This window comes from Microcaecilia unicolor, chromosome 13 (assembly GCF_901765095.1).
Source record: "Microcaecilia unicolor chromosome 13, aMicUni1.1, whole genome shotgun sequence".
Taxonomy (NCBI): Eukaryota; Metazoa; Chordata; class Amphibia; order Gymnophiona; family Siphonopidae; genus Microcaecilia; species Microcaecilia unicolor.
This window is the reverse complement of record NC_044043.1, coordinates 65,358,677-65,383,701: the sequence shown is the minus strand read 5'-3', so window position 1 is coordinate 65,383,701 and position 25,025 is coordinate 65,358,677. Positions and strand designations below refer to the sequence as shown.

The 25,025-nt window shown below is 45.9% G+C and overlaps 1 protein-coding gene across 3 annotated transcripts in view; it reads right to left on the bottom strand.

Moving 5' to 3' along the window:
• Positions 1-651: 651 nt before the first annotated feature.
• The window catches only part of CASZ1 (castor zinc finger 1), a 177,061-nt gene continuing 152,687 nt past the window's right edge, over positions 652-25,025 (bottom strand). Inside the window, exons 13-19 of one of the 3 annotated variants that reach the window (XM_030186248.1) lie at positions 24,305-24,661; positions 21,621-21,819; positions 21,310-21,481; positions 12,405-12,553; positions 11,373-11,613; positions 8,582-8,851; positions 652-6,749 (exon numbers count right to left, since the gene is read on the bottom strand). In XM_030186248.1, coding sequence (XP_030042108.1) covers positions 5,641-6,749; positions 8,582-8,851; positions 11,373-11,613; positions 12,405-12,553; positions 21,310-21,481; positions 21,621-21,819; positions 24,305-24,661 — 2,497 coding nt within the window. In that variant the 3' untranslated portion in view covers positions 652-5,640. The remainder of the gene's footprint in view (positions 6,750-8,581; positions 8,852-11,372; positions 11,614-12,404; positions 12,554-21,309; positions 21,482-21,620; positions 21,820-24,304; positions 24,662-25,025) is intronic. The other 2 variants (XM_030186249.1, XM_030186250.1) reach the window with 2 other exon arrangements.

Genomic DNA, 25,025 nt, shown 5'->3' with positions numbered 1-25,025 from the left:
TTATCAGCATTAATTGGCATTGAGGTTTACAAGCAGAACTCACTAAGTGTGCACTTAAATTCTAAGTGACATAGTAAAAAGGGGCATGGTGTTTCTAAAATTTATGTGCACTGTTATAGAATACACCCGCTCCGCACCTAACTTAGGTGCCAGGATTTACATCAGGTAAAACATGGCATAAATGGCCGCAACTAAATCTGGTTGGAGAGGCGCTCGGCGTATTCTATACACTGCGTGGAAATTTAAGCCTATTGTGTAAAATATAGGCTTGCTTTAGAGAATATGCCTAGGTGTATTTTTTTTTCCATGTGAAATTTTCAGGCGCCTTATATAGAATCTAGCCCATGAAGAGCAGGGCAAGTTCTGCCTTAGCCAGGCCTAGTCTGCAACCCTCAACCCCTGATCATAGTGACCACCAAGCTTAAACCCCTGCCCTCAGTGAAACCTATCCCCCAAGTATCTAGTCCTCTCTCTCCCCCCCCCCCCCCCCCAAACTATGAAACCTACCTCAGGTTTTATCCAAAAAGGGACCAGGGCTGGTCTAGGTCTAGGGAGATCCTCAGAACAGCATCAGCAAAGGACTCCGACCCCTGTCTCATTCCCATTCTCCCTCCCTCTGCCCCGTCCTTGTACTTCAAACACAGACCTTGGTAATTTTTTCCAGTTTTATTGAGTGAAAATGTCAAACCTTGCATCAGTCATGCAAAAAAATCAAATAAATAAAACACATATATTAAATTTCTAACAGCACTAAATTCAAGTGGAAAAATATTCAGTTCTTAAACGTAGGTACTGAGGGCCCAATTCAAGTACTCAGGGCAAACGGTTCTCTTCAATCATTCACGTTTTGCAGTTTTTCTTTAAATTTTATATCTGTATTGATATATAGATATAAAATTAAATGAGCCTTGCTGGGTCGTGCTTTTTGTTTCCACAGAAAAATAAAATAAAAACAATACACTGAATTTGAAAATGAGCTAGAGATGGCTTATAGTCCTAGTGTGCAATACCAACATTCGAAACATTACAGCTCGTTTTCCTCTTTTTCATTTTTTTTTGTTTTGTTTCTCCTTTTGCTACAGTGTCAATTAATTTTGATTTCAGTTGAGGCACTGATGAATAATCCAGTTTTGTGAAGAACTGGAACCATTCAGTGGCGCTATCCTCAGCAGCAATGGGCCATCTTGTCTGTCTCTGTCCTTTCCCTCTGGCACTGCTGAGCCCTCCTAAGCACAGTCTCACCTCATTTTACCCAATCACAACTCAAAAGACTATAACCAGTCAGTGGCCCAGTCAGAGGTCTAAGAGGACAGGCAGGGGTGTTGAATACATACAGTCAATGGGCCCAGCCAGGTGTGGAAGAGGATAAAGTCTGGGACCCTGAAAAGAGTGTAAGCAACTGAGGGCATGAGAGGCCCAATAATGGGGTTAAGTGGACATGAGTAGAGGCCTAGTCAAGGGTGTAAGACGATACGAAGGCACAGTATTGGAAAACTACCAGAATGTGCCAAACATTTATTGCAGGTTTATAGGTGCGAGTTGGCTATGGATGGTATTTTGGTAATTAGGTGACAAGTTTATCGTCAAAGGACCCTCAGCATACTGCCAGCAATCCTTTACTGGGGCTGAAGCTGAAAGGGTACCCGATCCTCTCTTCCACTCATTCTTTCTCCAGGCCAGGAGTTCTTAACCTTTTTTTGGTTCCCACACCCCTTTAACTGATCCATGAAACCAACCCTTGCTACACCACATGTCCACTAGTGACTATTGACAACTACATATCAGCTGCTAACGGTACTAACTGATTACCGGTCACTCGCATTACAGTAGTACACTTATACTACCAGTAACTGCTCTAACTGCTGCCTTCGCTCTGGGGCTGATGCAGAAAGCCTAGCTATGCGGCGACCACGGGCTGTGTGCAAATGTTCATAGCTGATCAATGCAGAGGGGGAATAAGCGCAGGCGTTAACTCATAAAGACAGGGCCCCACATTATTCCAGGCAATGCAGAGAAGGAAACGGTGACTTCTGCCACACAGAGTACACAAGAATTTTTTTTTTTTTTTTGGCCAGATCTGGAGAAGCATTGAAGGAGCCGTGGAGAAGATTTTAACTGCCAGTTTTGTTGTCTTCAGGTTTTCTGCAACCAGAAGTGCCTGCCAGGAGCTAACAAAGCTTGGGTGAATGTCAGAATAAAAACAAAAGTATCCACACCCATTGGCTCCTGTTCTTTTGAGCATAAATATTAGCTTTGGAAAAAAATTTATATGCAAGAAGTTTTTGTGAGTCTCATCTTCATGCGCAGAAGAATATGTGCTGACACTTTTGTTTTTGTTCCGACATGCACACAAGAAGCCACGGTTACTGTAAAACATTTGTGCGCATGCATCCTCTTGATTTGCATGGACGTTCCTGCGTGCATAAAATTAACATACACTTAGCTTGCTGCATGCCATTGTATTACACTCACGGTGGAAGCAGATGTCTGTGTGCAACTCTGCTTGAGGCTTTATGCATCACCCTCCCTATTTAAAATAAATTGCCTGAGATTTTAAGACCCTTACTGCAGGCACTACTGGTTAAGAACTTCCTACTGGCAGGAAGAATGGTTGGAAGTTTGTCCTTTTGCTGCAGTGCCTGCAAAAATCTTACCCAAACACATCCTGGCTGCTGATCTTGTGAACTGCAAGGGACAGATTCTGGAAAATGGAGAAAGGAAAAAGGGGCAAGCATCTATTTTGGGAAAGAGGCAAGAGATATTTAAGATGGAAAGGGAAATGGAGGCTGGTAGAGGTAAGAAAGGTGGAAGGATGGGAAAAGAGGCAGTAGTGAGATGAGTGACAGATGGATGGGACAGGGAGCAAGGAAAAGGTATCGGCTAGCAGCAGCTGAAAGAAAACCTACAGCGATGTGAGAAGAGACAGGAAAGAAGAGAAGAGATATGGAAACTGAAGAGTGAATGGAGGAGAAGAGTAAGATGGTGTGCCCAAACTTCTGACCATAGCAGCCAACTTTTCAAAATGATTGGGGGTGCTAAGCCCAATGGAAATAACCCCTCCCTGGACACATACAAGGAATTTTCTCAATATTGGGGGTGCTCAAGCACCCACAGCGTTTGCTCCTATGCCTCTGACAGTACCACAGCAGCAACAGTACAAGAGTGGGAAGGGGTGCTTCTCTCTCTCAGACTGCATACTACACACATGTACCCCCACCCCCCCAAAGAAACACTGCTTACCAGCACTGGTGTTATGAGAACATGGGCCATAAGTGTGGAGCCCAACATACTGACTGGGTAAAGCTGGAAATAGAAGATTCTAGTGTCTCCTTTCCAGCTCCACTTCAACGAGCTATCACAGTGCAACTGTCCAAACAGTATTCCACCTGGTACTATGATTCCCTTTCATGTCTGGCAATAGCACTTTGCAGCTGAGGGAGGAGGTGGGAAAGGTGAAATGGCACTGAAAGTCAAGGTGTATCACCAGTCCCAGTCTTCCAGCAATCCCAGTTTATTAGAAGGGGTCAGGGGTCCCAGAGATCAAGGAAGAAGCTACCGCTAAAAGAAGCAAACTCCACCCCACCCCCACCCCCCAAAAAGAAAAAATTCCTAAATGAAAAAAAGCACACAGAGAAAAACCCAAAATTAAATTAACTACAAACTTATATTAACAATCTGCACATTATGTTGGTTTCTACAAAATTCAAGTTAAAAGTTGGAATCACGCAGTTCACATCAGTGCTAAGGTGTGAAGCAGCCCAAAAATCGATACTTCTAGGCTCCTTTAAAATAAAATGCTAAAACCTAAAATATAATTACAAAAGATAGAGGGATTGCACACATTAACCAAGTCTTATCATCAGCTGGGCCAATCTCTCTGAGAGAGGGCACAGGGGTGGGTGCCAGACAAGAGCTTTCTGCAAATTTTTTTTTTGTTCTATATATAACCTTTACAGAAAAAAAAATACTGTACAACTTTCTATTTCATTTTCTTTAAACATTATTTGAACATTTCATCCACATGTGTCTGAGCCATGAAAAGCCATAGCGGAGCACAGAACAGGCCCAGGTTGCAGCAGCTCAGCACGAACACTTTACTTCTTTTCAAACTGTTTTGGTTTTGTACAATGTAATAAATACAAAAAGTTTATTCAGGAATAAAAATGAGAGCTGGGTGATCCAGAATCACTGAGACTGCAGGGAAAGGCCTGAACCACTGCCATGACCACCTGCTCCAGAGCGGTTGTGCTCTACTCCAAACCTCACCTCTGCCTTACCCTGTCCCCTCAAAAGGCTGGGTGGGGAAGGATAGCGCACACTGCCTGTTTCTGTTATTCCACCAGGAAACAGCAAAGTTCGGCATGTAAACGTGTTTCTTTGATGCTGCTTTACCATCTTATGGAATATATGCAACTTTTTCCAGGACCAAGGGTGGTCCTAAAAGGTGCTTCTAGAACCAGAATCAAATTAGACAGCTACATGCACAGGAGAGCCGCAGACCATCTTTTGAGATGCCAAGCTGCCTCCACTTCCCTGCCAATAAATCATAAGTTTCCCTTTCTACATTTTGCCAGTGACATTACTTGCAGTGCTGTGAAAGGAAAAGCCCTGAGGCTGGAGTACATTCCTGCATTCCTCTCTATTCTTACAGACTCATGTAGACCGATCTCCGCCCAGTTCATCCACTTTTGGAGAGAGAAAACAAGACAGTCCCTCTTCATCCAATTTCTGCCACCCAGAGGACCATGACAGCCTCTCTGCTCGCACACCTGGGACAAGTGTTCTTTTCAAATCCCATAAACTGAAGGTGCGATTATCAGGTCTTTTTCTGATTTCTCCCACTGGCCTAGAGACTATTTACCTCAAGCTTCCTGAGATGGGATGAATAGAAGTCTCCCTAGCCAACAAAGCCCAGCAGCAGTGCCAGGGTCCAACCCCAATTTTTTTTTTGTTTAACTCAAGCTTTTTACCTCCTGATTTGACAGTCTTTTGTCGCTTGCCCCTTCCCTTCATTCAGCCCAAACAATAATAAATAAATTAAAAGGGAGCATCTTGGTAGAGAGGAAATAATCCTACATAAATATTTATAAAATAAAGTCAGGCTGGAAGGGAGCTGGAAGAACAGAGGGGTGCCGCTGCCACAGGAGCAGCGCTCGCTCTTTAATGCTGTAAAATAAATACCCCCCCTCCCTTCCCTGCATGGTTAGTAAAGAGCCAACCCCCTTCTCAGCCCTTCCCTGGAGTGAAAGAAATTCCTTCCATATACTTCAATCATTAACCTCATCACAGGATCTGAGATTTCATATTTAGATACCAAAAACTAAAAAAAAAAAAAAAAAAAGAAAATAATTTTTAAAAAAGACTGTTAAGAATCAAGCATGCACCCAGACACACGCGCACGCATACACACACGCACGCACACACAGGAGAACCAGGGGTTGCAAGTGTTTCCCCTGGCATTGTTGTCCTTTAAGAGAGTTCATCTTGTTTTTATTATCTGCATAATAAACTGCTTATCGCCTGTATCCCCCCTCTGCTCACTCTCATTCCTTCCTAAAGAGTTCTTTGCTTCTCTCTCTTTTCGCCTTCACTTTCTGTTTGTTCAGGGGTGAGCCTTTCATAAATAAAAATATTTAGTCTCTAGCATGAGGGGTCTGCGGGTGATCTGGAAGCACTGCCCTCGTTATTGGAAGTATGAGCACTCTCTCCATTCCCTTCAGGGTCAGGGAGTGACTCTTCAGAATCTGTGTTCAGCTCCTCTTCATCATCTTCCTCATTTATTTCTTCTTCTTCCTCCTCATCCTCCTCCTCATCATCCTCATCTTCATCCTGGGATGAGTCATCATCAGCATCGCCAGAGTTGGCTGCCAGACTCTCCAGCATCTCTTCATCGGGCACCGTGCCCGCTGGCTCCTGCAGCTTTTTGCTCAGGTCGAGGGAGTCGCTGAGGCCGATGCCAGCAGCAGCGTTCTGCAGGAAGAACAGGGAGCTATTGGTGTCGGTGCTTAGGTTTAAGGAGCTGTCCAGGTTGATAGATGGGTTCTGAGCATCGTACTCCATGCCAGCATGGGAAAGCACCTCTGGGCCAGGAGAAATTGCTGGTAGTTCCCCCCTCTCCTGCTTCTCGTGCTTTCGCTTGTGGGAGTCCATCTGGGACATGCCCACCACGGTGTGTTTGCAGCTGGGGTAGGTGCAGTGGAAGTGTGAACACTTGAGTTTGTACTTGCAGTCAGGAACCCCACAGTCTGTACTGGAGCTGAACTGGCAGAAACCGGCAGCACTGATCACGTCCTGTTTGCCGTGGTGCTTGCGGTGAGCTGTCACTTTGGTGCTATCGGTGCAGCGGAAGCCACAGCGCAGGCAGTGAAAATGTGTGCTGTTACCGGAGAATTGGCAATCAGCAAAATTGCAGCTGAGCGAGGATTTGAAGCGCTTGAAGTCATCAAGTACCAAGTTATCGACGCGGTCGTGGTGTTGGGCGTGTTTGTACATATGCGTCCGTCCACAGAACTTGTAACCGCAGTTCTCTCGCGTGCAGTGGTAGTGAGTGACTTTCAGGGAGAACTGACAGCCCACGTCTTTGCAATCCTCATAAAGGTCGTAGCGGCGAAAACCCTCCAGCATCATTCCTTCATCCAGCATTTTGCGGGAGGATGCAGTCTTTCGTCGCTTTCCGAAGGGGGACATGTCTTCGATAATCCAGAAACGTTTCTTGGCACCAGAAGCAGTCGGCATGGTGATGGTGTTACCTGGAGGGGAAAGAGAAGGCAAGTGATGAGCACAGGCAGCAGGTGAAAATCCAAGACTCAGCGGTAACAGTAACAACGCTTAGGGGCTAACAGACTTCCCTTGCATTCCATAATGGTTTTTTTTTTTTTTTTGCTTACAATTTAGCACACTTGTGCCTTGCAAGCTGAACTTTTAGAATATAGGAGGGTCATTTTGTTTTACATAATTCTAGAAGTATGAATACAAGTAATGAAAAGTTATATCCGATTGTTACTCAGGATTTCAGTTCCATCAGTTTAGAGAGGAACTGCCCCTGTCCAGTCAGAATTATTGCGTTAATACCATTTTCTGAACAAATACATGCAGGCAGAATTAGCTATGATTCTGTCATAAAATGGCAACATATCCTGTTCACAACCACTGTCACATGGAACAGAGCAGGTATGTGGGACATGCCTAAAGAAAAAGGCTGAAACTCGTCTTGAACTAAATCTAAATACATTTGACTCAGCTAGTCTGCCCAGTTGCCCGTGCCTATGTGGCTTCACCTCTGGTTATAACTCTTCCTGGTGCTTACCATCACTCTGTGCACTAAGGAGGTCTCTCTGCTGCCAGCCATCTCTCAAATCCTAACAGAACTAGACGGCCAGCTTCAGGGGTATTTTCCTATCACAACCACGGCAGAGCTCACTGTAGCTTGGAGGGGGTGGTGGGGAACACAGCCGAGCTGCACAGCACAGGAGCAGTAACTCATGCCGCTAATTAATGCGGTAAGGGAGCACACAGCACTCGGGGAAACAATCTCCATTATTCTTGTTGTGCTATATAACATAACTATTGGGGATGTCACCGTGGGTCCCACACATGCCTGCTAGAAACAGGGAGATTTTCAGGATACAAAGAACCTACAGGCATCCTCTTTCTCATCCATTCCCTCTAAGTACCTGCTATCTGGGACACTACTGCTAGAGACAAGACACGATCCAGTTTACTATTTCTTTTCTTCTTTGTGAGGTTTCTTTCCAGCTCCCAAAAATCCATCTCAAACCCCCTTTCTCCACCATCCTGTTCCCATTTCCAGCCCTTCTCCTCTCACCCCCACCACCTTTCTGTGGAACAATGAAAACAGTTTACATATTATATTCAGGCACTTTATCTGTCCTTAGTGGGCTCACAATCTAAGTTTTGTACCTGGGGCAAAGGAGGGTTAAGTGACTTGCCCCAGGGTCACAATGGGATGCAGTAGGAATTGAACCTGGTTCCTGTGGTTCTCAGCTCACTGCACTAATCATCAGGCAATTCCTCCACTGCTTCCAGGTTTGGTCTCTTCCCTTCCGCCTTGCTCTCTGTCTGGTCCCTGTCCTCTTAAGGTTTCCTCTGTATGTTCTCCATCTCGTTTAATCTTCCCTTCCTCCCTCCCATTTTTGCTCTAAATCTGACCTTTCCGTTATTTTCCCTCATGTCCAGCCCCTTTCTTCTAACTTTCCTTCCCCTTCTCTCTCACTTTTCAATCTCCCTAGCATGCCTCGTTCTTCATGCTTTCTCATTTAAGATGGGGTTATGGAGAGTGGAAGTGGTACAACATATCACCACCGCTATCCTTAACCCCATCTTGAATGAAGAAAAATGAAGAATGAGGGCATACTGAGAGATGCATACAGTAGATCACTCTGTAGAGGCATCCCGGTCTTATGCAAGGATAATATTACAATGAAGTCACAACGAAATTTGCATTTAAAAAAAATCTAAAATAGTATAAAGGTCTATAGCCCAAAAAATAAACAAAGGTGGTGACCCTGTGTGACTGGGAAACATGCTGAGCTCAGAGTGAGGTACACAAGTCCTACAGTACCTGCCGCATCCTGAACGAGAGGGACATCGCTTGTTGCAGGAGCTGGTGTAGCTATGATTGGCGTGCTGTTGGCTGGCATGAGAATACCCCTGCTGGCTCCCAACGTGGCACTGAGCAGAGAGTAGGAAAGACAAGATGGAGATAGCAGGTATGGGAGGGAAGGAAGGGGCGACCTGAGCAAGGCTTGAGGGAAAGATGGAGGCTGAAGCAGAGGCGGTGGTGCATTGTGGGCAGTGGCATCATCTGTGGCAGCAGTAGGAACCAGGCAGCCTGGAGAATGTGAAGAAATGCAGAAAACAAGAAAACAGGGGAAAAAAAACAAACAGGAAACAAAAAGAACCGAAATGAGAAACCCAATAGTGAAAGCAAATACGATGAGAATGGAAAGTACACTGAGAATAAGCGTGACAGAAAGATGAGAGCATGCAGGTGGGTCATGAAATTTCTCTCATTTACCCTCCACAACAGCAGTGATCTGTACATATGCAGCTCTGTTGGGATCTCACTTACAGCCCTGTGTCCTTCCAACGTTCTGCAACTGCTAGTGCTGGTGATTAAGGTGTTAATGGTTGCACTGTGCTGGGGGCATGTCCCAGGGTCAAAGGAAGACTGCAGGAAGGGTTGGAGTTATACACTCTTCACTTTTAGAGGCCCACCTCTTCTACAGGTCAGAAACCCCTAGTCTACAAGGGGTGCTCACACATACAGTAAGTCTTTATCTCAGACCCTGAGGAGCAGGAGGACTCACTCCTGCTAAGTCTGGGGGAGGAGGAGAAGGAGAGTGGTGTCACCCCTGTTGCCAGTCTGCATCTCAGATTTAAAGAGAGACAACAGAAGTCCCACGTTTTCAGTAGTACAATGTAGACACCATATAACATTGACGCTGGGGTCCAAGACACCCAACTGTGTTATAAGTTCAACCAGGCCTTTAATGGAAGACGTAACTAACTTATTAGTCTCACTCACACAGAGAAGGATTGACTCGGGCTGCACATACTGCAGCAGGACATGTTGATCCACTCCTACCCTAGCTGAGATAATATTTAACCATCTCTCTGACCTCATGTGCAACTTTCTTTAAATCAGTCACCTTACTTTCTAACTCTTCTTACTCTGTTACCTTTCTATATGTTACATTTTTGCTTTACCCTTCACTATCAATTAAAATGTTCTATTACGTATTGTGTTGACATTGCAAGTAGTATACTATGCCATACTTTGTATTGTTATTTGAATATTTTTACTGCTGTACTTGCCTATTGCTCATGTTTGATCTGTTCTTACTGTACACCGCCTTGAGTGAATTCCTTCAAAAAGGCGGTAAATAAAACCAACCAACCAAATAAATAAGTGAATCTGCTTTATATGGGGTCTAATGTATAATATGTGACAACACAAAAATAGGGGTCTAGCCCTTGGCCATGTTATATGCGATCCCATAAAGGGTCTACAGTGTACTTTCACCTCATTTTTCTACTCTGGGAGAATGCCAGCTTGAAACTGGAATCCCTTTCATGTTGCTATCAGTCTCTTTCCCTGTTACGTGCCGCCTTCCCTTCCTCCATCCCTGCGTGTGCTTGTGAATGTTTTATTTTGCCTCTTTCTTGTTTCAAACATGACCAAAGTCAAAATAGGAACCCCAGCTCTCAAAACCAAGAAAGGAGAGAAGGCAGAAAAATAAGAAACCCAAGAGCTGTAACAAGATCCCATTCACATTTCAAGTCTGACAGCGGGTTCTGAGGAGCGGTTAAGTAGAAGGAATCATCATAAATACCACAAAGTCCTCAAAGCGCAGCTGGATTTTTTGCAATTTATAGAGATTTCTATTTTTGCACTATGAGGTAACAGGAGGACATGATGTTGTGAGAGGCTTGGGGAGGAAGGGGGTGGACATTTCCAGGTACGTTTTAGAAACAAATGGTAGAAGCTAAAATACAAGTTGTGTAAGTGGGTGCAAATCAAGCTGGCAGCAGTGTATAGTGCGGGGGTGGGGAAGGCAGCATCTTCTGGCTTCTCCTACGGGAAAGGGACCTCCAGAGGACCCTGCCATCTGAAGAATCAAGAAGAATCAACAAGATGCTTTGTACTACAAGTGTCTTCAGCTTCCAAAATATGGATCACAACTCTTCACTAATCTGTGTAAATGTACCTGCTGCATCTGAAGTGGACATTAGGCAGCACCGATCCTCTCACTCCCTAATGACACTGGCTTATGAAAAATCAGACATCCTAGACTTTAGAAGCCATTTCCAGTCTGCAGTAATTGAGCAAATCAGATACCAGGATGTGTCAGGGAGGAGTGGCCCAGTGGTTAGAGCAGGAGGCTGAGAACCAGCGAAGCCAAGGTTCTAATCTTTGGCAAGTCGCCTGACCCTACAAAGTCTGATGTACAAAACTGAAATTGTAAATTCTCTGGGGAAGGGAAATAGCTACTGTGCCCAGTTATAACTTGCCTTTGAGTTCAAGCTTGGAGAGGCAAATAAGTACGGCTCAGATTGTTACATAATGCCACCACCAGAACCAAAACACACCGAAGTACACTCTGTCAGTCCACATGTGAAGGACACATGCACTGTACTAGGTCAGGGTCTTTACAACCACAGGTCACACATGGAGGAAACCAGCTCACGGATACTGCACCACGGGGACTTGACATTTTCTCAGATATTTTTGTATAAAATTTTGTAAGCCCTGTATGTTTAGCTTGCACCTGTATCACAGATTCTGGGGAACTGCAAAGTCAAGTGGGCCTACATCCAGAGCTCTCAGTGGCACCAGGAGGTGACCTCACCTGCTGACGTGCTCTCATTGCCCACGGGAGTACTAGTACAGCTGCGATCCAAATTTGAGGACTCAGAGGAAATGCCACCTGGGCTGCCCGCCCCTGTGTAGTCCAAGTATTCATCTGTTTCAGTGTCCATTATACTTTGGGGCGTTGTGTGAAAGGAACTTGGGGTCCCTCCAGAGGCTGGGCTTGGTGCCATGCTGCTGATATGTGAAAGATTTTCATTAAGCGAAGTGTGAGGAAGAACCTACAGCAAAAAAGGAAGAAAATATTCACAACATCCATCTACATCTCCAACTGCCCCTTCTACGTAGCTTTCTATCGCCCATCAACACCCTCCCTCCATCCAGCTGTGTGTGTCTATCAATAACCCCTGTGTCTTCTGTCAGCCCTCCCTTCTGCACTGCACTGTATCTCCTGGCTATCCCCCTTTCCTGCCCAGCTTTACATCTTCCATAACCGTCCCCCCCCCCACCCAGCTCTACATCTCTCTTCAGCCCCCTTTCTCCACACTGCATCACCTGTCATCAAACCCCCGGAGCCGCCGAGAGCCGGGACAAGGCCACCCCCAGGCCCCCCCACTTGAGGTCGTGTCGCGCCCCCCATCCGAGGTCGCCGGGCCCCCCCTCCATCCGCTGCCAGTGCTGGGCCCCCTGATCTAACCTGAAGCGCCTTCATCTTCGCAGCAAGCAGCAGCAGGGCAGACCTCTCCTTCCTTCCCTGCCCTCGCGGACGTTATGTCAGGCGAGGGCGGGACACGGAAGGAAGGAGTGGCCTGCCCTGCTGCTGCTGCGAAGATGAAGGCACTTAAGGTGGTTAGTTGTGGGAGCGACGGAAGGGCGGGCGGGCCTGACTGCGGCAGCGCCAGGCCCCCCCCCTGGAGGCCCGGGGACTTTTGTCCCCCCTGTCCCCCCCTCTCGGCGGCCCTGCAAATCCCTCCTCTGTGCACCCTGGACATGCACAAAATGGAAGTCAGTCACATTGCACAGCTGAACGAAGAAGCTGCATGAGTTGTGTAAGTGTCCTTCAGAAAACTACCTGACCAGGAACCCGGTCAAAATTTTTCCCCAGCATCCTCCTCATGTGTTTGCGGGCATGTGATGTCATTTGGTGCTTCAGCAGGAAAGAAAACTGACAGCCCTCGCGAATACAGTGGAAGTGACTGTTCACCTGGTTATACTTGCATCCTACAGTTTGAAATGGAAGACAGTGAAAAGGAAAGATTTAGTTTCAATGCATTAAACTTACAAATCTCCTTTATCAATAGTCAGATTTAATCCAAGTGGTGTACGTAATGAGGACAATTTTAAAACTCCACACAGGGCCCGCAAGCTCATTTTAAAGAGCAAATTCCACATGGAAGTTTCCCTTTGAAAATACGGGAATGGGTTAGCTGTTCAGCACATGCATCTCCACTTGTTCTAAAGCATATCTAAGCATATCATCTGAAGTACACACAGGGTTTAAAAAATAATGAAAGCTCCATGCCAGAGGATGTAGTAAAAGCAGTTAGTGTAGCTGGGTATAAAAATGATTTGGACAAATTTCTGAAGGAAAAGTCCATAAACTGTTATTAAGGTAGACCTGGGGAAAACCACTGCTTATCCTTGGGGTTGGTAGCATGGGACTTGCTACTTTTTGAGATCCTGCCAGGTACTCATGACCTGGATTGGCCACTGTTAGGAACAGCTAAGCTATATGGACCTTTGGTCCGAACCAGTAGGACAATTCTTATGTCTTATGCCTTCTCCCCTTTCCCTTCCTTTATAAATGTAATTGTGTTGTTCTAGTCTATTTATTTACATATATTCTGCTCCTGTCTAATTGAAGTACAATTTATCACCATATTTAGTTGAGAGTTATAAATATTTCTATTCTACAATGTATATGAAACCCTGTTAACAATGGAGTCCTTTATCTGCATGTAGAGAGGAGGGGCGATTTCCAGTGGGCCATTTTCTATGGGTAAACAACTATTTATTCATGGAAAACCCTTTGAAAGCTGCCCTCTCTGGGGGTAATTTTATAAACAAGGTGCCTACTAACATTGCTACAAACACGCCCATCTGACAGAGACAATACGAGCATCTCTATAGACTGGGCTCTCAGAACAGCACAGAAATGCTCCATAGCAGGTACACTTATGTGTTTATAATGCACTCCCAGCAGCTCTACATCCTGAACAGACTTATCTAAGATTTAGGACTGGATTAAAGACCTTCTTATTTCAGAGAGCATTTGGGGCAGCTGCTACGAGCTGAGTCTTGGTTGTTGGCTCCTTGGATTGGGTTGGTATTTGTTCTGTGTTTTGTATTTCCTCTTCTGACCTACTGATATTGGCATTCCTTTCCATAGACTTAGATTGTAAACTGTCTTGTGCGTCCCTTCATTAGGCAGTACACCAAGCATCAAATAATGAATGATCAAGTACACGTCCACCTTGCAATTCTGCCCTTGCTCCACCCAAAATACACCCATACATAAACGCATACATACATATACTACTTTCATACAAACATATCCCCCACAGATTTATGTAAAACACACTTGACACTTGGAAACTGCTTTATAGAACAACCCCATTATGGATAAATACATCATCAACATAATATAAAAATAACAATGAGGAAAATATACACAACAAATTACAACAGACCCAAATACAAACCATACATCACCATATAAGATAGTCAACGATCCACATAACCTACATGCTAAGCCCATCTAAAATTTGTACCCATTTCTGTTAGTTCGTCGCCCCTCTGCCCAATCATTCCCTACAACCACATGTGCGGCAAACAGGTCAGGTTTTCAAGATATCCCCAATGAATATGCATGAAATACACCTGAGATTAATTGCTATAAGTTGTAGCTGCCATTTTTAAGCTGGAGCCACCAGGGACAAGAGCAAGTAGGCTTCACTCCTGCTCCATTGACCCACTGGACCACCATGAAAGTTAAGGTAGGCCTGGGGGGGGGGGGGGCTTCTATTCTTGGGGGTGGGGACTGAGTGGGGGGCCTCTATGCTTAAGTGGGTCAAAGAGGAGGGATCGGAATCAGAAGGGGGGGGGGCAATTGGAATCGAGGAAAGGAGATGCGGGATACGATATCCCCTTATGTGGGTCTTATGTGGATGCCAGCTGAATATTGGCCAGGACCTGCATAACATCTGAGCACAAAGTTAGGGGGGGGGGGGGGCGGGCGACAAAATTTTGCCTTGCTGCTACACTTCTCCCCCCACCGCAACCCTCACATGCCTGAGCATGCGGGGATCCCTAAGTCCCTCCAGCAGAAAAGCTCCTCCACCTGTGGCCTGCATGTTCCCTGTGCAGTGGCTGTTGCCACCGTGTCAGGCCTTAAACTGAGCATGCACAGGGGGGCAGGCCTCTCCCACACATGCTCAGTTTCATGGAAATTGAGCATGTGTGTGTGTGTGTGGAGGGGTGAGGTCAGAGAATGTACAGGCCGTGCAGGTGGAGGACTGCTTCTGTTGGCAGGCCTTGTGGGCCCTTCTGCTAGCCAGGCGCCTGAACCCAGATTGAGGGGGCCCAGGCCCTCATGGCCCCCTCCCTCGGGTTACATCCCTGCTATGTGTAACCCTGCCACATTTACACGACTGCAGTTACACTAGGTCTATGGGATAAGGCATACTGGATTATGCTAGTATTCTATAATGGAATCTGGGCACCCAGATACCATTATAGAATAGGATCTCACCGTGCATCGTTGAAGCGTCTAAATGGATGCACCCAATTATAGAAATGCCCTTTAAGCACATCAGCTTTTCTCAGAACCAATCTGCAGCTATCCTCCCTTCTCCTCGAAGGGCCAAGGACAGGCCCACAAGAAACAGAAGTCACTAATTTGAGGCTAGAGAAGTGATGGAGGAGGAGAGGGCCAGAGTTAGGACACATATAGCGAGTTATCCGCTCCCCAGAAAGGCCACATACAATGCAAAGCAATACAAAAAAGGTGGCTTGTTCTCATCAAGCTGAATGTCCGCCCTCCTGCTCTCTGACAAAAACTCTACACTGGAAAAATGTGTGCCTGCTTCCAGTGGAGAGGGTTCCTTTTCTATATCCTTTTAGTGTTTGCCTCTTTCCAGCCGTTGATGTTGTACTTTGGAATTGAGATCAAACAGGAGCTGGGGGAGGGAGGGTGGAAGAAAGCATCAGAACAGGGCAGGTGAAGACTCGTCCATCACCATGGCAAGCAGACACCGCACACAGCAATTTGTCATCTGCCAGCTTTGTTTAGCCCAGGCCTATCACCTGAAACACCAAAACTTGAGTAAATAACAGCAACTGCCGGGATCTCCTGACATTTGTAAACCGAGACAGGGTACGGTCCACTGTCTGTTGATACCTGCTGTCATGGTTACCCCTGCCAGCTTATCACTCCAGCATAAATTCTTTATGAATTAATAGCTGAAGGGGAGTGTTTTTGCCTTTTCTTCCTTTCCTTTGGCAGTTGACAATTTTTTGTTTTGCTGTGAACAGTGGGACAAAGAGCTGTTAATGATAACACAGAAATGAAGCAGGGGTGAAACACTTGACTGTGGCTGGGCAGGGGCCATACAATCTCCGGCTGTTATATGGGCAGGTTTCCACATGGTCCCCCTACCAGCAAAATGTCAAGAGTTTGCAAAGGAGCCTGTCCAGTCTTTCAGGGCAGAATATTTACCCTTCACCCTGGAGTCTCTCACCAATGCCTAAGTATTTTATGTACTTATTTCGTTGCCGGAGAACGTGGTGAAGGCGGTTAGCTTGGCAGAGTTTAAAAAGGGGTTAGATGGTTTCCTAAAGGACAAGTCCATAAACCACTACTAAATGGACTTGGGAAAAATCCACAATTCCAGGAATAACATGTATAGAATGTTTGTACGTTTGGGAAGTTTGCCAGGTGCCCTTGGCCTGGATTGGCCGCTGTCGTGGACAGGATGCTGGGCTCGATGGACCCTTGGTCTTTTCCCAGTGTGGCATTACTTATGTACTTATGTCCTCTACTTGGCTCACTTTTATTACATAGAGCAGTGATTTAACCTATTGTGATGTCATAGTGGCTCATTCCACCAATAAGAGCCAACCTCATTAGTGATGTCACAATGGCTTGATTGTATAGAATGTTTGTACATTTGGGAAGCTTGCCAGATGCCCTTGGCCTGGATTGGCCGCTGTTATGGACAGGATGCTGGGCTCAGTGGACCCTTGGTCTTTTCCCAGTGTGGCATTACTTATGTACTTAAGTTCTGAAAGTGGCTATTAGGTTACCAACTAACAAGGTTGATTTAGCCCTGGGTTTACCCCATTGCATGTACGGACTTAAAGTCTTGCTTATCTCAGGAAATGCAATTGGGGATTTAGAAATTCAAGTCCCTAGATGCAATGGGGTAAACCTAGGACTGGATTAACCTTTTTGAGTGAATCTGGAGCCAACTGGCAACCCTATTACAGCAGCCAAAATGTAGGAAATCGTGCTAAACTTGCTCATTTTACTGAAGCATGTACGATGGAGCAAAGCAGACAGGAAGTGAGTGTCACTCCTTTTATAGCCCACATCAAGTAAAAAAAACCAACTATTAAGGGGAAGGGAAAGGGGGTGGGATTTGATATACCGCCTTTCTGTGGCATATCTGGGGCAATGGAGGGTTAAGGGACCTCACTGACAAACAAAAGTCTTGGCGAATCAGGAATGTGACAGCAGTCCTTAGCCATCTTATCTATTTCTTCCTAAAAATGACTACGCAGGTTTTCTGGCTAAGACCAAATGTAAGGTCTGGGCCAATACACCTTTTGGCACAGTTTGAGAACCTATGTGGTATAGGGAGGGTGGAGATGTTACCAACCTACTACCTAGTCCTGTTAGAGACACAATATTATTTAGACTAGGGGTGGGTAAACCTTAGCCCTCGAGGGCCACAACCCAGTCAGGGTTTCAGGATTTCTCCAATGAATATGCATGAGATCTATTTGCATACAGTGGAGCAGTGTATGTAAATAGATCTCATGCATATTCATTGGGGAAATCCTGAAACCGAGTTGCAGCCTTCAAGCACCAGGGTTGCCCCGCCTCTGATTTAGACCTTAGAGAAACTACCAAAAAAAGCATCTGTCTAAGCAAAGGCCATCACCCTCTCCAGCACTAACAGGATCGCCAATTTCTTTTCCTCACAGAGTCAGGCACTTCTCTGGGAGCTCTGTAAAAGCGATAAGCTTCCTCTAACCTCCACTGTTTGTATTTATTTCTAAATTTTACCTACACAAAGATGGAGCAAGTAATGAAAGAACTTCACAGCAGAACAGTACATGTTGACAACTAAGATCCGTTTTGCTTACCAGGTCTGCTCACTTACTCCTGCCAATACTGCTCTAACCAAAACTATCTTGAAGCCATGGCCACTTCATCACCTGCGCTGCTCTTCATCTGGTCATCAACTCTCTTTTTTCCTTACCACCATTTGCGGGTTACGATCTCTCCCTGCCATGCCTGAATTCAGACACAGGCAACCATCCAGGGCATCGCATTTTTAAGACACCAAGGGGGTAACTGCCTACAGATAGTCTACAGTTAGGCACATTGGGACCCTGCGCACTCGGTATGAATTCTATGTTGGTAATTACACAGATACTTTATAGAATACTAGCGTAAATCTGCAGTAATGCGCCCAACTGTAGGCACAAGCGCTAATACCAGCTGAAAGGCTGGTGTGAATCCTCACGCTTACTTGTTGTTTGTTAGGCGCTATAACCCATGCTAGGCACGTCCCCTAACCCGTCCAGGCCCCTCTCAGGTCCACACCCCCTCGCAGTTCTGCTATTTTGGATTTTGTGCGCACAATTTGCAGAATACTAAGGGTAGTTACGTGTGTAACTGCAAATTAGTGCCAATTAACACCTATTATAGCATATTATTGGTTGTTAATGCCAATTAGCAGCTATTAAGGTACACACAGCACATGACTGACACTATTCTAGAACTTTGTGTGCAAGATTACAGAATTACGGGGCAAATAACTGGGTTAACACTTTAGATCCATGCAGACTTTCCCTCCCTCCCTCCTGCTCTTCAAGCCTGCTTCTGGGTGCTAACATCTTAAATTTGACTCTGCTGACTAAACCTTCAGCTGGGGAGTGCTGCCAGGTCAGGTTACAGCTCCTGCTGAGTAACCCGCCCTCTCCCGCCCATTATACCCACCAGCATTCTGGAGTCCTACCACTGCTCCAGGCTTCTTAGCTCTGCTGTCTCAACCAGGAGCTCTGTGGAAGCCAGTCTTATCACCTTCCCTTTTCTTCTCTCACAAAGTAACATAGTAAATGATGACAGAGAAAGACCAATTATTCTGACCAGTCTGCCAAAATTGAAATAATTCTGCTACTCCACAACCTTGAGTAGATGAACACCAAAGCTCCCACTGCCCTAACCAACATCATCCTCTCACCCATCCGCTATCGATATGCCAAGTTCATCCTTCTGTCATTTCTTCTGTCTCTTGCTCCAACCAGTCCTTCACCTCTGTGCTCTGTGTCTGTCTCAAGAGCTTTTCAATTCATGTCATGACTTTGACTGTCACCACATCTGCCGACTGGGTGCTCCAGACACCAACTCATATTTGCTCTACACCTTTCTTCCTGTAGCTTCACATCATGACACTTCATCTTTAAATTTCTTCTTTTGTGGAAGAATGAATCTTTCTGTACTTTACTGAAATTTGCCAAATATTTCACAGTTGCTATTACGTCCTCCCATCCATTTTTTTCTCAGTGAAGAGACTTTCTGAATTTCTAAGTCTATTTTCATAGAGTTTGTCTTGAAGATCTTCCCTTCCCTGAACTGCTTCTGTCCTCTCCATGTCCTTATAAAGTTGCAGCCTCCAGAAAGAGAGACAATCAGGCTTATTTTCGAAAGAGAAGGGCGCCCATCTTTCGACACAAATCGGAAGATGGGCGTCCTTCTCACAGGATTGCCCAAATCGGCATAATCGAAAGCCGATTTTAGGTGTCCTCAACTGCTTTCCGTTGCGGGGACGACCAAAGTTCACAGGGGCGTGTCGGAAGCATAGCGAAGGTGGGACTGGGGCGTGCTTAACACATGGGCGTCCTCGGCTGATAATGGAAAAAAGAAGGGCGTCCCTGACGAACACTTGGGCGACTTTACTTGGTCCTTTTTTTTTTTACAACCAAGCCACAAAAATGTGCCATAAATGACCAGATGACCACCGGAGGGAATCGGGGATGACCTCCCCTTACTTCTCCAGTGGTCACTAACCCCCTCCCACTCTAAAAAAAAAAAATTTAAATATTTTTTCCAGCCTGTATGCCAGCCTCAAATATCATACCCAGCTCCATGACAGCAGTACGCAGATCCCTGGAGCAGTTTTAGTGGGTACTGCAGTGCACTTCAGGTAGGCGGACCCAGGCCCATTCCCCCTACCTGTTACACTTGTGGAGGAAACAGTGAGCCCTCCAAAACCCACTGTACCGGTGCCCCCCTTCATCCCTAAGGGCTTTGGTAGTGGTGTACAGTTGTGTGGAGTGGGTTTGGGGGGGGGGGGGCTCAGCAAACAAGGTAAGGGAGCTATGCACCTGGGAGCTTTTTCTGAAGTCCACTGCAGTGCCCCCTAGGGTGCCTGGTTGGTGTCTTGCCATGTGAGGTGGACCAGTGCACTATGAATGCTGGCTCCTCCCACGACCAAACGACTTGGATTTGGTCATTTCTGAGATGGGCATCTTCGGTTTCCATTATCAACAAAAAACGGGGACGACCATCTCTAAGGTCGACCTAAATGTTGAGATTTGGGCGTCCCTGACCGTATTATTGAAACAAAAGATGGACGCCCATCGTTTCGATAATACGGGTTTCCCCGCCCCTTTGCGGGGATGTCCTGCGAGAACGTCCTCAGGAAAACTTGGGCGTCCCGTTCGATTATGCCCCTTCACATCATCTTCATTTTCATGCTAAAAGCACCTCTACTCATGCAATTCAAGTATACTGCTAGCTCTCCCAGTCGCTAGAGAAGATTAACTGGCTATTCTGAGATCTGAAATTATTCTTCCTTTATTGTTCTCCTGATATTTGGCTAATGGAATTTTGCATTCCGAGAGCACAATTTTACACTCGTTTCCAAATCCTTGACCATTCTTCTGGTTCCAGTCATTTTTCTACACCTTTCTACCCTGTTGCAGATCTTAGTATCCGCACACAAGCATCCCTTTCTCTAAAGTCCTTCAGCAAAACCAAAAAGTGAAATATTTTAAAAAAGCAATCCAGGTACCAAGCCCTGGGAAACTCCCAGGGATCACTTTGCCTTCAACAGACTGGACCCCATTATCCAACACACTGGGGTAAACTCAAGAAAGGCTGGCTACAGATAGACGCCAAACACTCTGGCGCTAAGCGACAACTCTAGAACAGCAATTCTGCATGGATCTGCCTTTATAGCATACTAACGTAAGAACGTATTTTCATGCCTAAAGTTTAGACGTGAGCACTTATGTCAACACAAAGGCTGTGATACATGCTAGTGCCTACGTACTGTTAGTAAGATACCTGCATGACAGTATTGTATAACATTGTGTCCAATTACTAAGCACCCCCCCCCGACACCCCCCCCCCAAAGTCCATTTGGAGTTGCGTGCCATAGAAATTAGCCGCTCAGTTTACAGAACAGGGGTGTAAGTTATGCACGTAACTACAAATTTTTGCCAATTATTGGAACGTAGAGCCAATTAACTAACAATTTAGCGCTAATTAACAAATTATTACATGACTAACTGACCCTCTTCTAAAACTGAATGCCCGACTAACTTTGGGCACTATTTATAGAATTTGGAGGTCTGTGTTCTGCCACTCAACCAATTTCCTACCCGATTTACAACCTTTCAGTTCACTGGCACAGATATCAGTCCTTATACTGTACATAAAAGAGACGGGGGAAATCTCTTACCCAGCCTGGCACACTCCTCGCGTTTGGTGAAGTATTTGAATCCGTTTGCTGCTCGCCGCTCAGCCTTTTCATGTTTCTTGATGTGCCAGGGTAGCTTGGTGGTGATGTTCGTGACGAAGTAGCAGCCTTGGCGCAGGCAATGGTAGTGGCCCCGCATGCGGAACTCACAGTGCTGAGGAAGAGACAAATTATAAATACAGCGTCCCTCACCCTTCGTCCTCCTATCAAAGTCTCACTGACATACAGGAAGAGGCAGAAGGAGCAAAGTAATTCAATCAATATTCTCCCCCTCCCCCCCCCCCCCCACTTACCTGGTTGGAGCAGAGACACTGCAGAGAGTAGTAAGCGAACTGGTCACGCACGTTCACCAGGCTGTTGTTGGGGTTGATGTGATCCAGGCAGTGGGACTCGGCCTTGCCAGAGGTCTTGCAAACGTACTTGCAGTTCCCAAAGAGACAGTGGAAGTGAAACTTGTTTGCGTACTTACAGTCTGTTGCCAAACAGGGGTCACTATATAGGGACAAACACCGCCCCCACCCAAAGAGACCATCAGTAAAGTCTTTCTAATTACTTCAGACACTATTTGCTCAACTTATAAAGTCCACTAAAGGGAGGGAGGTAGCCTAGACATCTAGAAACAGTTACAAAAATATAAGAACTCACTGAAGAGAGGACCGTTTTAAAAGTCAGGTCGACACATACAGCAGTGTTTTATGCATCCAATATGGGGGTAAAGTTCTGTACCTTTATCCGAACTGAGTGGAGACACACCCGGGGGCGGGGACAGGGAGAGGTTTGCATTTATGCATATACTTTTGAAAATACTGTACATACATATAAAATAGCCCAGAAACTACCAAGTAAACTAGCCAGTTTTAATATCAGAGCAGAAATTCCCTGGGGTAATTTTCTAAATGTGAATATGCTGGTACCTGCATAAGGAAAAGTATGCGGGTACTATTTATATTATAAAATTACCTCCACAATGTGCTCGGGGGGGGGGGGGGGGAGGGGGGGGATGGGAGATAAAATTACAAACAATTCTATTAAGACTCCAGTTACAAAGAATGAAATCTCTGATCCTTAATACACTCTCCCCCCTCTTCCCCCCAGAGTGCGCCTCTGAGCTAATATCCAGAACATGCTCATACCCTCTGCAAGGTTCTACTCTTTCCCATAATACACTGCTCAGATGCACCACCCTCCTAAGGCCTCATGAGCACATTCCTAAAGACAGTGCCAGAGTCCTCTCACCACCAGCCAATACCTCCCAGAAGCAATTTGCTGCCGACAATACTCTAGGCTCCACCCAAAGCTAAATAAGACAACACAATGTTAGCAAGTGGGACTCAGGATGATTGTCCCAGTTGCCCATCTCCACCTCAGTCATCTATCTTCCCATGTCACTGAAAAAAATACAAGTACATAAAGGCCTAGTCCAACACTAATGAATGGTAAATAGAAAAGCTGAACAATAGTAGGCGGAAGCACAAGTGGTATGCCTGGAAGCTGCTTTGTGGCACTGCACTGGGTAATGAATTTGAGCTTATTCCTAAGTATCTTTGGAGAAATTCACCGCTCAAAACACGGCAGCTAGGCTTATATTTGGTAAAACGCGATTTGAAAGCGCAAAACCCCTCCACGAAAAACTACACTGGCTCCCAATCAAAGAACGCATCGACTGCAAAATCTGCACCCTGGTTCACAAAATCATCGACGGAGAAGCCCCGAGTTACATGACAGACTTGATCGACTTACCAATTAGAAATACATCCGAATCAACACGATCTTATCTAAATCTGCACTACCCAAGCTGCAAAGGACTTAAATACAAAACAACTTACGCATCTAGTTTTTCCTACATAAGCACACAACTGTGGAATGCATTACCAAAATCCTTGAAAACAACGTACGACCACTTAAACTTCCGGAAATCACTAAAAACCAACCTGTTTAAAAAGACATACCGTGTTTCCCCGAAAATAAGACACTCTTATATTAATTTTTGCCCCCCAAAATGCGCTGTCTTATTTTCAGGGGCTGTCTTATTTTTCGGGGAAACATCGGGGTTGGATCGAGTTTGGCCCGCCTGCCCTCCGTCGCTCCCGGAACTAACCTTAAACGCCTCCTTTCACCTTAGCAGCAAGCAGCAGCAGGGCAGGCCACTCCTTCCTTCCGTGTCCCGCCCTCGCCTGACGTAACGTCCGCGAGGGTGGGGCACGGAAGGAAGGAGAGGTCTGCCCTGCTGCTGCTAAGGTGAAAGGAGGCGTTTAAGGTTAGTTCTGGGAGCGATGGAGGGGGGCGCTTGGTGACCTCGGGTGGGGGGGGGGGGCGGCCCGGGGGTGGCCTTGTCCGGCTCTCGGCGGCCCTGCTTTCAAAGAAAAATTTGCTAGGTCTTACTTTCGGGGGGAGGCCTTATATCTACCAATTCAGAAAAACCTCTACTAGGTCTTATTTTCGGGGGATGTCTTACTTTCGGGGAAACAGGGTACTCTACCGATCCAACTTAAAGGCCTAATCTCTGCAACACAACCAAACTAAAGCACGTAATGGACATAACACAACTCTTCCGCTCTCTGATTCCCTAATGTGGCTGTGCCACATGAACTTGATCTTACCACAACATCACCCTGTATTTGTTCACACTGGAGCCTGCAAAGGCGTCTCCGGTACTATGTAAGCCACATTGAGCCTACAAATAGGTGGGAAAATGTGGGATACAAATGTAACAAATAAATAAATAAATGTCAGAACTGTGAGTGAGGCAGTCCAAGTACACGTTGGGGAATATATGTATGTTTACCCCTGATGCAGGTGCTCACCGAAACATGGCCACATCAGGTATCTAATCAATGAAGGTGTTTGCATACCATGCTGCTTGTGGTTCAGCCTACACTTTGTCCAATTTTTCTATGCACTCTTTCCCTGTCACTATACATTGTGAAAACCAGGAAAAAATAGAAGACCCTGTTTCCGCTCCCCCACAAATACTTACTTCTCCTGAAACTGTAGGAATCCTGGTTTCACCTGTGGCTTCGCATTTTCCAGAGAAGTAGTTGTCAAGGGTGAAGATCCCAGACTGGGCACTGATGCTGAAATTTGAGGCATCTGGGGTATGGAGGCTGCCATCTGTTTCCAGGCTAACAGTATGGGAGCAGAGGGCACTGCTGCTGGGCATGAAGTGGGCACTTCCACTGAGGTCGTTGTCATAGTATTGGAAGTTGCCAGGGGAGGAGGAGGAGGGGGAGGAGGAGGAGGAGAGGGTGCTAAAGAGGTTTTGTCCTCAGAAGATGTTGGGAAGGAAGAGTCAGCATTCCCCTTCACACTTCCACCCTCTGTCCGGAAGTGAAAGCTGCAACAAAAGAAACTGTAATTAGAGTTTGGTATCTGGGCATCACTGTCTATAACAATCACTCATGCAGGGGGAGGGGAAGTGCCAATCACTGCCAGCCCCATCTCTTGTGCTGGGAAAGCAGTTATATATGAACTGTGCACTGCTAGGGTGCAGCCAGTGAAACAGGCAGCTTGAAGGCACCGTTGTAAGGCAGCAACCCTAGGAATGAAGCAGGTGCCCTTCCCAGTAACTGGGTATCTGAGGAAAGATCACTACAACACAGATAGGTCTGCAATCTTGCAATGATCTTATTTTGAGTGCGCACAGAAATTCTAATGGGCAGTGCCAAGTTTCATCACCAGGCTGAGGTCTTTGCACTTAC